At 52.4% G+C, this 12,992-nt stretch overlaps 1 protein-coding gene across 3 annotated transcripts in view; it reads left to right on the top strand.

The window, feature by feature from the left end:
- Window positions 1-12,992, top strand: part of FBXO42 (F-box protein 42) — a 45,062-nt gene that overhangs the window by 13,242 nt on the left and 18,828 nt on the right. For all 3 annotated transcript variants that reach the window (XM_033079599.1, XM_033079598.1, XM_042779956.1), the window contains exons 2-4: window positions 1,730-1,999; window positions 4,237-4,353; window positions 9,839-9,973. In XM_033079599.1, coding sequence (XP_032935490.1) covers window positions 1,747-1,999; window positions 4,237-4,353; window positions 9,839-9,973 — 505 coding nt within the window. In that variant the 5' untranslated portion in view covers window positions 1,730-1,746. The remainder of the gene's footprint in view (window positions 1-1,729; window positions 2,000-4,236; window positions 4,354-9,838; window positions 9,974-12,992) is intronic.

Below are 12,992 nucleotides of genomic sequence, written 5' to 3'. Positions count from 1 at the left end.
CGGGTTCCTGGCAGCAGCACCTGCGCCTGTGTCACAGCATTTGGGTTCCAACCTCCCCTGTCACAACATTGACTCCAGCAGGGATTTCTGACACGGGAAACGTGCGGAGCATCTGCTGGAGTGCAAGCTCTGCTGGGTTCTGCCGTGGTTCCTCCCACAGATTGACAGCCCTGTGGATTTTCCAAAGCTGCTTCATCAGGGAGCCTGACAGCAGTGGGGACTGATGCTGTCACCTGTCATTTTCCTGCGCATGAATTGGTTGCCATGGAAAGCTTTCCCACTCCATGTCTCTGCCTCCTGCCATTCCCAGGGCATGGGAAAACCTTGGATTAGTAACAGCAGCTCAGGTTATTCCTGATAAATAAACCACATTTATAAATCAGGTTGATGACCCAAGCTGATGTGGTTTAACAGGGGTTGTTTATCAGGCTATTTCTGTATCAGGATATTTCTATAGCAGGATATTTATACTGCTAAGTAACCCGTGTTAAACCATGACATCAATAACTTAAATTCCTTCCGCTGTATTTTCTGGGATAGTTAGAGCTTGGAAAAAGTAATGATAATATTCTTATATTGGAGGATGTCAGGGAAAAGCTGTGTCTTGTCTTCCCTCTTGAGGAGCTGGTTTGCTTCCTGGCTTGCTGCAGGTTGGATTTATCCTATGGACTGTGTGGATCTGCCTCCAGTAATCCTGGTCAGTTCAGGACTGGGGAATGGCTGGGCAGCCTTTGCCTTGGGAGGAACTCAGGCTGAAGAACGGGGAGCTCACCCTGATTTGGGTCCTTTCCTCATGCTAGGAAAGGATAAAAAAGGAATTTCTGGAAAAGAAAGCCCCATGTCATCCCCGGGAGCTGTTACTGTGGTTTGGGCTGTTGATCCAGGAGCACTCAGGGTGCAGCTGCCTCCCTTGGTCTCTACTCGGCCACCTTGGAAGGGAAAAGTGCTGCTTCTCTCCTCAAGACAGGCTGGCTGCTTCCTGGGAAATGGAGTCCAGAAGTTTGTCTTGCAGTGACAGGCATGGATTTAACTTCAAACGGTGCCAGCTGCCCAAACTGGACAGAGCCACTCGTTAAGGTGGATTTATTTCATGACATGTTTCTGTCATCGAGATGTCACCTTATACTTGAGATGTTGGGAATAGCTGGAGATACAACCTCCGATATCCCAGGCTTCCATCAGCAGTAAATCTCGGGGTGGGGGCGGGGGTGCGGGGGAGGGGTGGCGTTTCTTTCCTCACCTCCTGCCAGCCAGGGCTGTGTGTAGGTATTTCACAAATAAAAGGAAGAGGAGGGTGAAAACGAGGCAGGGAATCTTTCCCCCACAAGGAGTTGTTTGGGGTAAAACAGCCTCGCTGGTAGAACAGGTTCCACAGGGTGGAGGGACTGTAAATGTCGCTGTGATCCTGTCTCACCTCAGGTGAGATTTCCCAGGGATCCTTTCCCCATCCCTGGGCCCCATGGGGCAGGGCAGGACGATGTCTCCTTGTGCCCAGCGAGGGAGCAGCAGCTCCAGGGGTTTGGCTTTGGCTCTCTGCTTCCCGCTGGAGGCAGCAGCAGGGTGGTGAGAGACGGAGTGACCTGGGAAAAGCCGTTCCTAAACCACCCTCAGCTGCTGCAAAACTGCAACACGCATGTCCTTCGCTCAGGGATTGCTGTGCCCGAGCCCTCTGGTGTGACACACACCTCTCCTGATCCTTCCTGTGACCTCCTCTTGTCCCTTTTTGCAGCTGTGACGTGGGATGCCATGGCCAGCTCCTCGGACAGTGACGATGATGGGTTCATGGCTGTGGATCCAGAGGACGCCGTGGTGGAAGGGACAATGGAGCAGGAGGATGAGCCCCATGCCGAGCTGGAGGTGGAGGAGTCCAGGCCCAGCTCCAGGTCGATGCTGGAGCTGCCAGAAGAGGTTTTGGAATACATCCTGTCCTTCCTCTCTCCCTACCAGGAGCACAAAACCGCCGCCCTTGTCTGCAAACAGTGGTATCGACTGATCAAAGGTACAAGTGACAGCAGTGCATTTCTTTAATTGTGGGATTTGGAACCCACCTCTCCTTTACCTTTGCCTCTTGTTTTCTCCTCAAACTCTGAAATCTGACTTCTGAGAAATCCCAGGGAAATCCTAACAGCCATGGGGTCACTGGCTTTGCTCAAAGTGGGCCTGTGGCTGTGCAGAATTGAACCCCTCAGCCACTCTCGGGGTAGAAAACCCAGAGAGGCCAAGAATTCCTATCCTGGAAGTGTCCAAGGCCAGACTGGACTGGGCTTGGAGTGACCTGGGATAGTGGAAGATCCCACCCTTGGCAGGGGTTGGAGCTGGGTGAGCTTTGAGGTCCCTTCCAGCCCAAAGTGAAACAAAGCCCAAGCCCCATGACAGCAGCTCCTTTGCTGCCTTTGGATGCTCCCAGTGCTGCAGTGGTAACCTTGAATTGCAGCCTCTTCCCCAGAGCCTCCTGCCAGTGTCCCATGGCTGATGTGGCTTTAATTGTTTGCATCTTGCTCAGTAATTAACATTCCCAAAGCTGCTGCTTTCAGCTGGAAGCAACCCTGGCTCTGGCTCTTACAGCTATGCCTGAGATAAGTGGAGTATAAAATCTGCATGAGTAGAGATGTGCATATTCCAGCTTCCTGGAAGAGTAGCCCAGAGACACAGATCCTTCCTTTGCCTCTGCACAGCATTCATTCCAGAGCCTCATGGGGGTATTTTAATGCTGAAGAAGTATGATACAGCAAATAAGGAGGGAAAATTTGGACAAGGATACAAGCAGAACCTTCTGCTTCATTTTATTTTAATATCCTGGATGATTTCTGGTACGATGCTGTTTGGTGCACACTTTAATCAAGAACTTCATTTAAAAAACAAGGAGTTTCTGAGGTGAGCAGTTAAATCCTAGGAAATGGGACATGTTGCTGCACAAGGGGAATGTGTTCCTTCTGGAAAACAGGAGCAGGTGTCAGGTGAGGAATGCCCTTGGCAGTTTGTGGGGTGATGGCTCGTTTATAGACTTCTCCTCACTGAAAGCATTGCTCAGATTTCAGGCATTTCCCACTTTGCCCAGAGCTCAACAAGCTGGGGGTTAAAAAAGCACAGCTAACCAGCAGGGACCATGGCCCAAAATTGCTCTTTTTGTGCGTCATTTCGGGGCAGCAGCTGCCCATAGCCCTGGGGAAGGGCCTTTTCCAAGTGCTGCAGCCCCGAGTGGCTGCTTGGCTGTTTCCTGGAATGGCTGCAAGGGATCCAGCTGGGATGGACAAACACCTGGGATTCACCCCAAAGGGATGTGGGAAACATCCCTGGAGCTGAGGAATGAGCAGCCCGAGGCACAGTGTGAATTTGGGCTGTGTCACCTCTCAGGGGATGGGCAGCTGAGCCTTTCTGGGGCAATTCCTGCCAAAAAAAGGTCTGGAAGCACCACCTGCAAGCTGTGCCCAGAGAGGTCACTCGAGGTAAACAATTAATTTCTGTTCTCCTGGTTAATCTTTCCTGTTTGCCAGGATACATCTGCTGCACAGTCCTGGAGCTCACACTCCCTTTCCCGTGTGACTCTCAGGGATCAGCTCCTTGAGGACCCCAGACTTTATTTTTTTCTTTTAAAAAACCCTTCCTGCTTTATATTCTGGAGTGGGATTTCTTGCTGGGGGTGTTCCTGGCACAGGGCTTAGGGAAAAACTCTTGGCAGATTGTGGCATCCTCAGTGCAGGTGCCACCAAGGGTCTGCTGAGCTACTGCTGCTGCCAGAAACCTTCTCCAGACCCTTTTGTCTCCTCAGGGAGCAGCCTCTGGCATTTCCCAGCACCCTCACACAGAATTAATGGTAGCCTTGGAGCATCCCTGCTGATTTTTATCACTGATATCTCCAACTTTTTTCAGATCCCTGGCCAGTAACTGCATTCACACTCTTAAAAATTGATCATTGCATTGAGGTTCCTTGAGGGAAGCTGACCCTCAGGATGTGATGAGACAACAAGGGTGCAGCAGAGAGGGCTGAACACAAGCTCTCCAAAGCATCCTAGTGCTTCCTTCCTTTCCCAAAGGCTCTACTTCCTGAGCTAGAGCTGCTGAGGACACCGTGACCCGGCCCAGTGCACACTGCTGATTTCCACATTTGCAGAGTTCCCTTGTCTTTATTCTCTTTAACCCCCTGTGTTCCCAGTGTGTTTCTAACCCAAACACAGGGGGTTTGGAGCTGCTGTCACTGTGTTCCCAGGTTTGCTGACTGTGTTTTTCTCTCCCCAGGTGTGGCCCATCAGTGCTACCATGGCTTTATCAAGGCAGTGCAGGAAGGGAATATCCAGTGGGAGAGCCGCACTTACCCCTACCCTGGCACCCCCATCACCCAGCGCTTCTCACACAGTGAGTATCCCCTGGAGTCCTGCTGGGAGCTGCCTCCCTCAAGGGCTGGCAGTGCCATCCTCTGGAGTCCCAATGGGAGCTACCTCCCTTGGGCAGTGCCACCTGTGCCCATCACTGCCGGCGTTGAACCCACAGCTGTGCCAACACTCAGCACAAGAGCAGGGATTTGGGAGCTGCTGGTCATAGTGGGCTCGTTGATTGTAGGAAATGCTGATGGAGTGGAAGTGGGGTGGGATTGTGGCTTTCTGGTTGTGCAGGGATCTTCTGCAGCTGCCCAGGTAGGAAAACTCATCTAGAGCATGGAGTCAACCCTTGACTGAAATATGTCCCCAAGTGCCGCTTCCACATGCCTTGGGACACTTCCAGGGATGGTGACTCCATCACTGTGCCAGTGCCTGGCCACCCATTCCATGAAGGGTTTTTCACAATATCCAACCCAAATCTCCCGTGGCATGGCTTGAGACCATTTCCCCTTGTCCTGTCCTTGTTCCCTGGAGCAGAGCCTGACCCCGTGGCTGTCCCCTCCTGTCAGGGAGTTGTGCAGAGCCAGAAGGTCCCCCTTGAGCCTCCTTTTCCCCAGGCTGAGTCCCTTTCCCAGTTCCCTCAGCCTCTCCTGGTGCTCCAGTCCCTTCCCAGCTCTATTCCCATCTCTGGACATGCTCCAGCCCCTCCGTGTCCCTCTTGTCCTGAGGGACCCAGACCTGCCCCCAGGATCTGGGCCTGAGCTTTATATCCTCCTCAACAACCCCTCCCTCAGCCCCTGGAGTGGAGTCATTCCCATCAAAGCCAGTGAGTTTTGAGAAGTGCAGCACTCAGGGATGTGCACCAGCTGCTCTCATAGGTCCTCTACATCTGTGAGGAAAATTGGGAGTTCTCCAGTGTGCTGGGTTCAAATCGAGCAGAGCTGCAGGTGGTTTTGCTGACAGAAGGGAGCGATTCAGCACCACTCAATGTTTCGGTGAATTCTTCCCCTGCTTCCAAGATTCTGGAAGAGAACACAAAGGGAAAAGATACCTAAACACAGTGCCTTTGAGGGAAAGATAATGAAATAAATCCTGTTCTTTGGAGTGCAGTAGAATTGAGCTGCCTCAGCTCCAACCAAAAAAACATAACAAAAATTCCATCCTGTGACTCCAGCACAGGGTCTGAGCCCTCTGGGGGACAACTCTTGCAGGAAGCAAACTGCATTCTTCTGAGGGAAGATAAACACTGTGCAAGCCCTGCCATTCCAAGAGCAGCAGGCATCACATTTTCATCTTCCCAAGCAATAATTTATGAGGCAGCCGCTGCTCTGCCTCCTGTCAGGACAAGTCCGGGAGACGCTGTGGGGAGCTCTGGTGAAGTCATTGTGCTTTGCCAAGATATCCTCACTTTCCTGAAGGATGAAAAGGCTCCACAGTTCACAACTCATTTTTAGCAACGTTAGTGAAGTGCTTATTAATGATTCCACATTTGTATGTGTTTCCCTTCAATTTTAGCAGTGTTTTTGCAACTGCTGAGTGCTCAGGCCAGCTAGAAATCCTCTGGAAAAGGCTCAGAGTTGCCCCAAAGAGCACTGTGTGGTCTTTCCTTTATCCTGCTGCCTGCCACGGGCTTCCTGGCTCCAAAGTGAGTTGTCTCCCTAAATCCACTACCCTCAGAGCGTGTAATCCATATTAGCCTCGCTTGGTGACAGTGCCCCGGCTCTGCCCGGCCCTGTGGCCACGGCAGCGTTATTAATGCATTTTGTGGGCATAAAGCTAATCTGGATTAACTTGTTTGCTGACTTAAACGGATTGGTTTGTGAGCAGCTGCCCAGATCTGCAGCCTCTGCTTTCCCTGCAGCAGTGCTCTGTGCCTGCAGGCAAGATTCCAGCATTAAAGTGAAGCTGCAAATCGCCAGTTCCGGAAAAGTCAAAGTGAATCTCTGAACCTAAAATCCGAAGGGATGACGGTGAGCTGAGGCAGAGGGAACAGGGGGTTTGGGCAGTAAGGAGGGATGCAGAGAGGACTCACAGAGCTCTTTTTGAGGGATGAGTGGTTTGCCAGTTTTTGTGGGAAGACGTCACCACCCAGGCACGAGTCAGTGCTACCATCAAAGCTCTGTCTGGGGCTCGCTCTCTCTTCCAGGAATTATTAGAACTATCCCAGAAGTGCTCACAGGGAGCACAAATGGACAAGGAGGGGAATTTTAAGCAGTTGGAGGTCAACCTGTCTGCTCTCAGTCCTGAAGGGAGGAATGGTAAAAGTCCTTGATAAGGAATAATGAATGGAAGGCACTGCCGTGGGGAGGGAGTGCTTGGCAGGGATCATAGCTGAGAACAAACTATGGACAAGCTGTTGCTTTTCCAGAGGATTTGACTGAAGCTGCAGAGCTGCAGGACATGAAGCATCAATAATACTGAGTGTTTAGGGCAGAAATCCTCCATATTTGGGGGTTTTTGGGTGATGTTTGCAGGAGTCACCGAGTTGTTTTATGTATGAACCTGCGAGGTCATAGCAGGGTGATGAGTCATGGGGTGAAATCACTGCCCACAGCCGGAAAATGATGTCAGGAGGCTCAGGAATGCAGAAACGGAAAAGCAGCAAAGGAATGCCTACCGTTGTGCCAAGGATATTGATCCTTTGCTGGAGGAGTGACTAATGTTAAGCCCTGATTTATTGTTTTTGTTTCCACGGAGCCTGGGGTTGGTGGCAAACCTGAGTGAGTAATTACAGCAATTTGTGGGTTTGACAAACCCGTTGGGAGCGGTGAGAGCTGGAATGTTTGTTTTACAGGATGGGCTGCCCCCGGAGCAGAGCTGCAGCTCCTCCCAGCACACCCAGCCTTGCTCAATGTCCCCACATTTTTGACTGCAGGCAGGCCCTGCACTGCAAGGAGTAGGACAGTGGCATTTTAGGGAGTGAGGAGATCGAGATGGAGTTAGAGGGAGATGGGAGAGCTGGGGGCATTCAGCTGGAGAAGAGAAGGCTCAAGGGAGACCTCAGAGCCCCTTGCAGTGCCTGAAGGGCACAGGGAATGGCATCCCACTGCCAGAGGGCAGGGTCAGATGGGATATTGGGAAGGAATTCCTCCCTGTGATGGTGGGCAGGCCCTGGCACAGGGTGCCCAGAGCAGCTGTGGCTGCCCCTGGATCCCTGGCAGTGTCCAAGGCCAGCACCAAGGGCTGCCACCCTCTAACCCAAGGACTGTGTGGAATGGGATTTACAGCCCAGCTGGCCCCTTCCCATCTCTTCAGTGGGAAACACAACCCTTGAACTTGGATGGGTTAATTTATTTCATGTTCTCCAAGTTTCAGAGGTTAATGTTCTTCAATTATGGTGAAGGGAATATACTTCCCATTTGGTTTTCCCTTCCCAGTCATCTCTGCTTTGGCTGTCGGCTGCTCTGGGTTAAAGTCTTCGATGATTCTTTACTCAGGACAGGGAGTCAGGAGTGTGGTCAGAACCAGCTGCCTCTGCTGTCTCTGAGCATCAGTGTCTTCAAATATCAAAATTATTGATTCATTTCCAAACATAAGCCACTTCTGTAGTGCTGAAACTGGGGTAACTGAATTTTGCTGGGACATAAAAAAACCCCAACTAAATCCATTTAGTGTTTCCCACACAAAAAAGCCCTAAAACCATCAGGGATGTGCATGATTTCCCCTGGATTTATTCTACAACTGATAGAAACTATATAAGCATGTCATGGAATCACAGAATATCCTGAGCTGGATTCACAAGGATCATCAAAGTCCAACTCCTGGCCCTGCACAGAACAGCCCCAACAATCCCACTGTGGGATTCCTACAGGTTGGAATAAACTGCAGTTTTCATTGTGCTTGCTTTTTCCTATTTTTCTCTGGTTTTTTCTTTTTTTTTCCCTCAAGCTGCTCTGCCTTCCTTATCTTCAGCAGCTTAAAATGACTCTAAAATGAAGTAGGAAAGCACAACCTCAGTGATTTTGCCCTGGGGTTATTCCACATGGAATTTTACAGGAAACCTGGAATTCGGCCCAGCCCCCAAGGCAGACAAGCTGAGCAAGGCCTCCCTGCTCCATCTTTCAGTTCCCTCTTGCCAGAGGTACCTGGATGTTGCAGATACTTCTTGCCAAAGGCAGACACTTCCATGGATTTTGTTTTGCTGCAGAGCTTGTTTTGGGGCAAAAAGGTCTTGATTTCCCTGAGGAGTTGTCAAACATGGTGTTCCCTCCTTGCTCCCCATCTTGCTGCCTATTCCTTTCCCACAGGGAGCAGATAGAGTGCCCATGGATGATCCTGTGTTTTAGTGGGGTTTTTTAATGAAATGAGGTGAAACCCTGAAAAGAGAACAAACCCCCGCCCTGGGTGCACAGAGCAGGGTCTGTGAGCTGTGTGAACTGGCTCAGGAAAGGTCAGTGAGCTGAGTGCCTTAATCACAGCTAAGCAAATTAATTACAGGCTTCTAAGGCAGTTTTCTCTGCACTTTGAGGAGCAGCTCTGCCTGAGGGGATAATCCTCTTGGGAAGGTTCTTGCTGGAGCTTCACCCTGCTCAGGGATACCCTGTGGTTCTGGGGAGCTGGGGCAGCCTGGCTGCTTTTCTCGGGGGAGGAAAGGGCTTGGGTGTGGGGCACAGAGCAGTGACAGGAGCTGTGTGGGGCACAGAGCAGTGACAGGAGCTGTGTGGGGCACACACAGAGCAGTGACAGGAGCTGTGTGGGGCACACACAGAGCAGTGACGGGAGCTGTGTGGGGCACACACAGGACAGTGACGGGAGCTGTGTGGGGCACAGAGCAGTGACAGGAGCTGTGTGGGGCACACACAGGACAGTGACGGGAGCTGTGTGGGGCACAGAGCAGTGACAGGAGCTGTGTGGGGCACACACAGGACAGTGACGGGAGCTGTGTGGGGCACACGCAGGACAGTGACGGGAGCTGTGTGGGGCACACACAGGACAGTGACGGGAGCTGTGTGGGGCACACACAGAGCAGTGACAGGAGCTGTGTGGGGCACACACAGAGCAGTGACGGGAGCTGTGTGGGGCACACACAGAGCAGTGACGGGAGCTGTGTGGGGCACACACAGAGCAGTGACGGGAGCTGTGTGGGGCACACACAGAGCAGTGACGGGAGCTGTGTGGGGCACACACAGAGCAGTGACGGGAGCTGTGTGGGGCACACACAGAGCAGTGACGGGAGCTGTGTGGGGCACACACAGAGCAGTGACGGGAGCTGTGTGGGGCACACACAGAGCAGTGACGGGAGCTGTGTGGGGCACACACAGAGCAGTGACGGGAGCTGTGTGAGGCACACACAGAGCAGTGACGGGAGCTGTGTGGGGCACACACAGGACAGTGACAGGAGCTGTGTGGGGCACACACAGGACAGTGACAGGAGCTGTGTGGGGCACACACAGAGCAGTGACAGGAGCTGTGTGGGGCACACATAGGACAGTGACAGGAGCTGTGTGGGGCACACACAGAGCAGTGACAGGAGCTGTGTGGGGCACACACAGAGCAGTGACAGGAGCTGTGTTCTGTTGCAGGTGCATGTTACTATGATGCCAACCAGTCCATGTACGTGTTCGGGGGCTGCACTCAGAGCAGCTGCAATGCTGCCTTCAACGACCTCTGGAGACTCGACCTCAACAGCAAGGAGTGGATCCGGCCCCTGGCCTCAGGTGAGTTCCCCCCGTGCCTCATCCCTCCTCCCCAGGGTCGGGTTCACTGTTTCTGTGTGTGCCTCAGCGTTTGCCTTCCGGGATTGAGCTCTGTCCTGGAGAAATGCAGAAATCCTGTGTCTGAGAGTTGGGATTTTTCGCGCTGCAATAGAAAGATGTGATGATTGTTCAGCCTGCAGAAGGCTGAGAAATTGGGATTGTTCAGACTGGAGAGAAGAAGGCTCCAGGGAGATCTCAGAGCCCTTTCCAGGGTCTGAAGAGGCTCTGGGAGAGCTGGAGAGTGACTTGGACAAGGGATGCAGGGCCAGGACACAGCGAGTGGCTTCTCACTGCCAGAGGCAGGGTCAGGTGGGATATTGGAAAGGAATTGTTCGCTGTGAGGGTGGGGAGGCCCTGGCACAGGGTGCCTTGAGCAGCTGTGGCTGTCCCTCCATCCCTGAAAGTTCCAAGGCCAGGTTGGAGCAGCCTGGGGAGTGGAAGGTTTCCCTGCCCATGGCAGGGGGTGACACTGGGTCCCATTCCGTGATGCTATGGTGAGAATCATGGTCTCAAAGCTGAGATTTTCTTCACTCCTTCCAGTGGCTCCCACTCTAGGTATTTTGGGGAGTGGAGCAGACACGCCCATGCAGGTGGAAGAGTGTGGAAAAGCAGGTTTATTCCTGTTGTCCAGGCAACCTCAGCTGGGCAGAAAGACACCACAGATTATTTCCCACACTGGTTTTTGTGCTGGAAATGTCAGCCACAACAATTTGGTTTTTTCCTTTTAGTAGAATTTCTGAATTCTACTAAAATAACTTTGAGGAAAACAGAACTGGGGGAAGCTCTTGAGGCACGGGGAAGAAATCAGCGTTAAAGAAGCTATTTTGGCAGGAGGGGGAAGGAGAAAAGGAGCATCCACCAGCACTCCTTACTGGGCTCAGAATTCCCTGTCCTCTGCTCTTAAGTATTGTGGACTGCTCAGATACTATTGAAAATATTTTCTTGTCTGGCACTTGAAGTCCTCCGAAATCCAGGGAATAAGGAGATAGATGTGGAGATGGATATAGAAGGATATGGGAAAGCTGGGGATGTTCACCTGGAGAAGAAAAGGATCCAGGGTGACCTCAGAGCCCTTTCCAGTGCCTGAAGGGGCTCCAGGAGAGCTGGAGAGGGACCTGGAACAAGTCCCAAATGTTGGTGTCAGCTGGGAGTTTCCAGCTGTGAACACCTCACTTGGTGCTTAGCTCTCCAGCCGCACTTCCCCTGTGTTCTGATTTTTGTGTCTCAGTCCCTGTGTGACTCCTACAGGGGTCAATTATGGAGTTGTGGATTTAAAAAGGGGGAAAACTAACTCCACCCCTCCAGATGGGCTCCTGCCGTCCATCCTGCCCTGCTGGGGCTGGGGAGGGGAGGGTGAAAAGGGTCCTGGCCTCTGCAGAGCCCTGCTGTGCCCCAGGCCATGGATCCCTGCAGCCCGGGCAGCTCTTCCCTCACTGAACATGGCTCGGAGCCGGCCCCGGGCTTCCAGGGAGCCACATCCCAGCGCTCCCAAACAAGCTCCCAAACAACGGGGCCTGTGGAGCCTGTGGGAATGCATGGCGGGGCGAGGTCCCACGGGAAGATCCCCCGAGGAGATGTTCCTGCATGCTGTCATGGGCCAGATGGGATCGCAACTGAAACCGGAGGCCGGGAACAGGGAGCGCTCCGGTTCCTGCTTTTCCAAAGGGATGAGTCACCCCTGGTGGGATCCACACAGCTCCTGCTCCTCCTTTGGGTGCCCTGACGTGGGGGTTGGCACCGCCTGCCTGGGAAAGGAGAGTGGCTGGAGGGGGCAGAAGCTGGGAGCTTTGAAATCCTGGGATGTAAAGAAGGCAGGAGAGGGTTTTTTAAAAGAAAAACCGAAGAGGTGACATTGATTGATTACCACTCGTTTTGTGTGCAGGCTAATTGTTGTGGAGGAGTTCCCACACCTGCCCCACAGACTCCAGAGCTCTGGAATAAGCTCTTTCCCAAGGCCAGGTCTTGCTCGGAGGGTTCCCTCACACTCCACATGTGCCCTTGTTAAGCATCTTCTCTGACAAGCCCTGGGCAGGCAATGGGAGCACAATGTCTTGGACACAACTTCATCCCTTTCTGAGAGGCTTTTCCAGCAGAAAACATCCTTTTGTTGTTGTTGTTGTTGTTGTTGTTGCTGTTTGTTCCTACCTGGTTTCATCCAGGTTTTCTGGCTCCCAGGTATGAGATGACATCAGAGCTGGATAATTCCCCTCCAGCCCTAGCTGCTTCATCTGAGAGTAAATATTTAGCCTTCAAAGAAATAATTGGCCTGGGTTTCTTTCGTCTCAGAGACGGAGGAGGGAGATAATTACTTCAAAAAACCCTAATTTTTGAGGTTTCAAAGTATTTTTTTGCTTAGATCTGAAACAATGGCTTTGACATGTGACTGATGGGGCTGGAGCAGCACAAGAGAGTTGTTGCCTGGCTCTTCTGGAGAGCTGTTGGTGGAGTTGGAAGCTCTGGAAAGGAGGGTGGTAGGCAGCAGGATCTCTGTTTTTGAAAGGTGCTTGCCAGCTCTTCTCCCTTCAGCTCTCCTGGCCATTGTGGAGCTGCTCCCACCCCTTCCCATCCCACGCAGGATCTGCTGGAGCAGGAGCAGGATAATTGCCAGCCCCATGTGTGGGATGCTGCAGTGCTGTCCCAGGGTAGGTGGTCTCTGGCAGGCAGAGGCCTTTCCCATGTGTTGGGGGATGGGGGATGCTTTCCTTGCCCTCACTTGCACAGTTAACCTGGGCACTTGTTGGAATTTGAGCCCATCTGTGCTCAGAGCATCCTGATGGAGGACTGGGGGTGGTTTATGCTGGAATTTGTTTATCTAGCTGGAGGCCAGGGTGAGGCTCCACTCCTGTGAGTCCAGCTGGTTTCAGTGGTGAGAGTCCCTGCTGATCCCCAAAAATGGGCTGAACAGCCAGGAAAGAAACCAAACCCCATTTGAAACAGAGAGTCCCAGGACTTCCAGTACCTGGAGGGGCTCCAAGAGTGC

The sequence above is a fragment of the Catharus ustulatus genome, chromosome 24 (assembly GCF_009819885.2).
Source record: "Catharus ustulatus isolate bCatUst1 chromosome 24, bCatUst1.pri.v2, whole genome shotgun sequence".
In the NCBI taxonomy this organism is placed as follows: Eukaryota; Metazoa; Chordata; class Aves; order Passeriformes; family Turdidae; genus Catharus; species Catharus ustulatus.
This window is presented reverse-complemented; position numbering and strand designations above follow the sequence as displayed.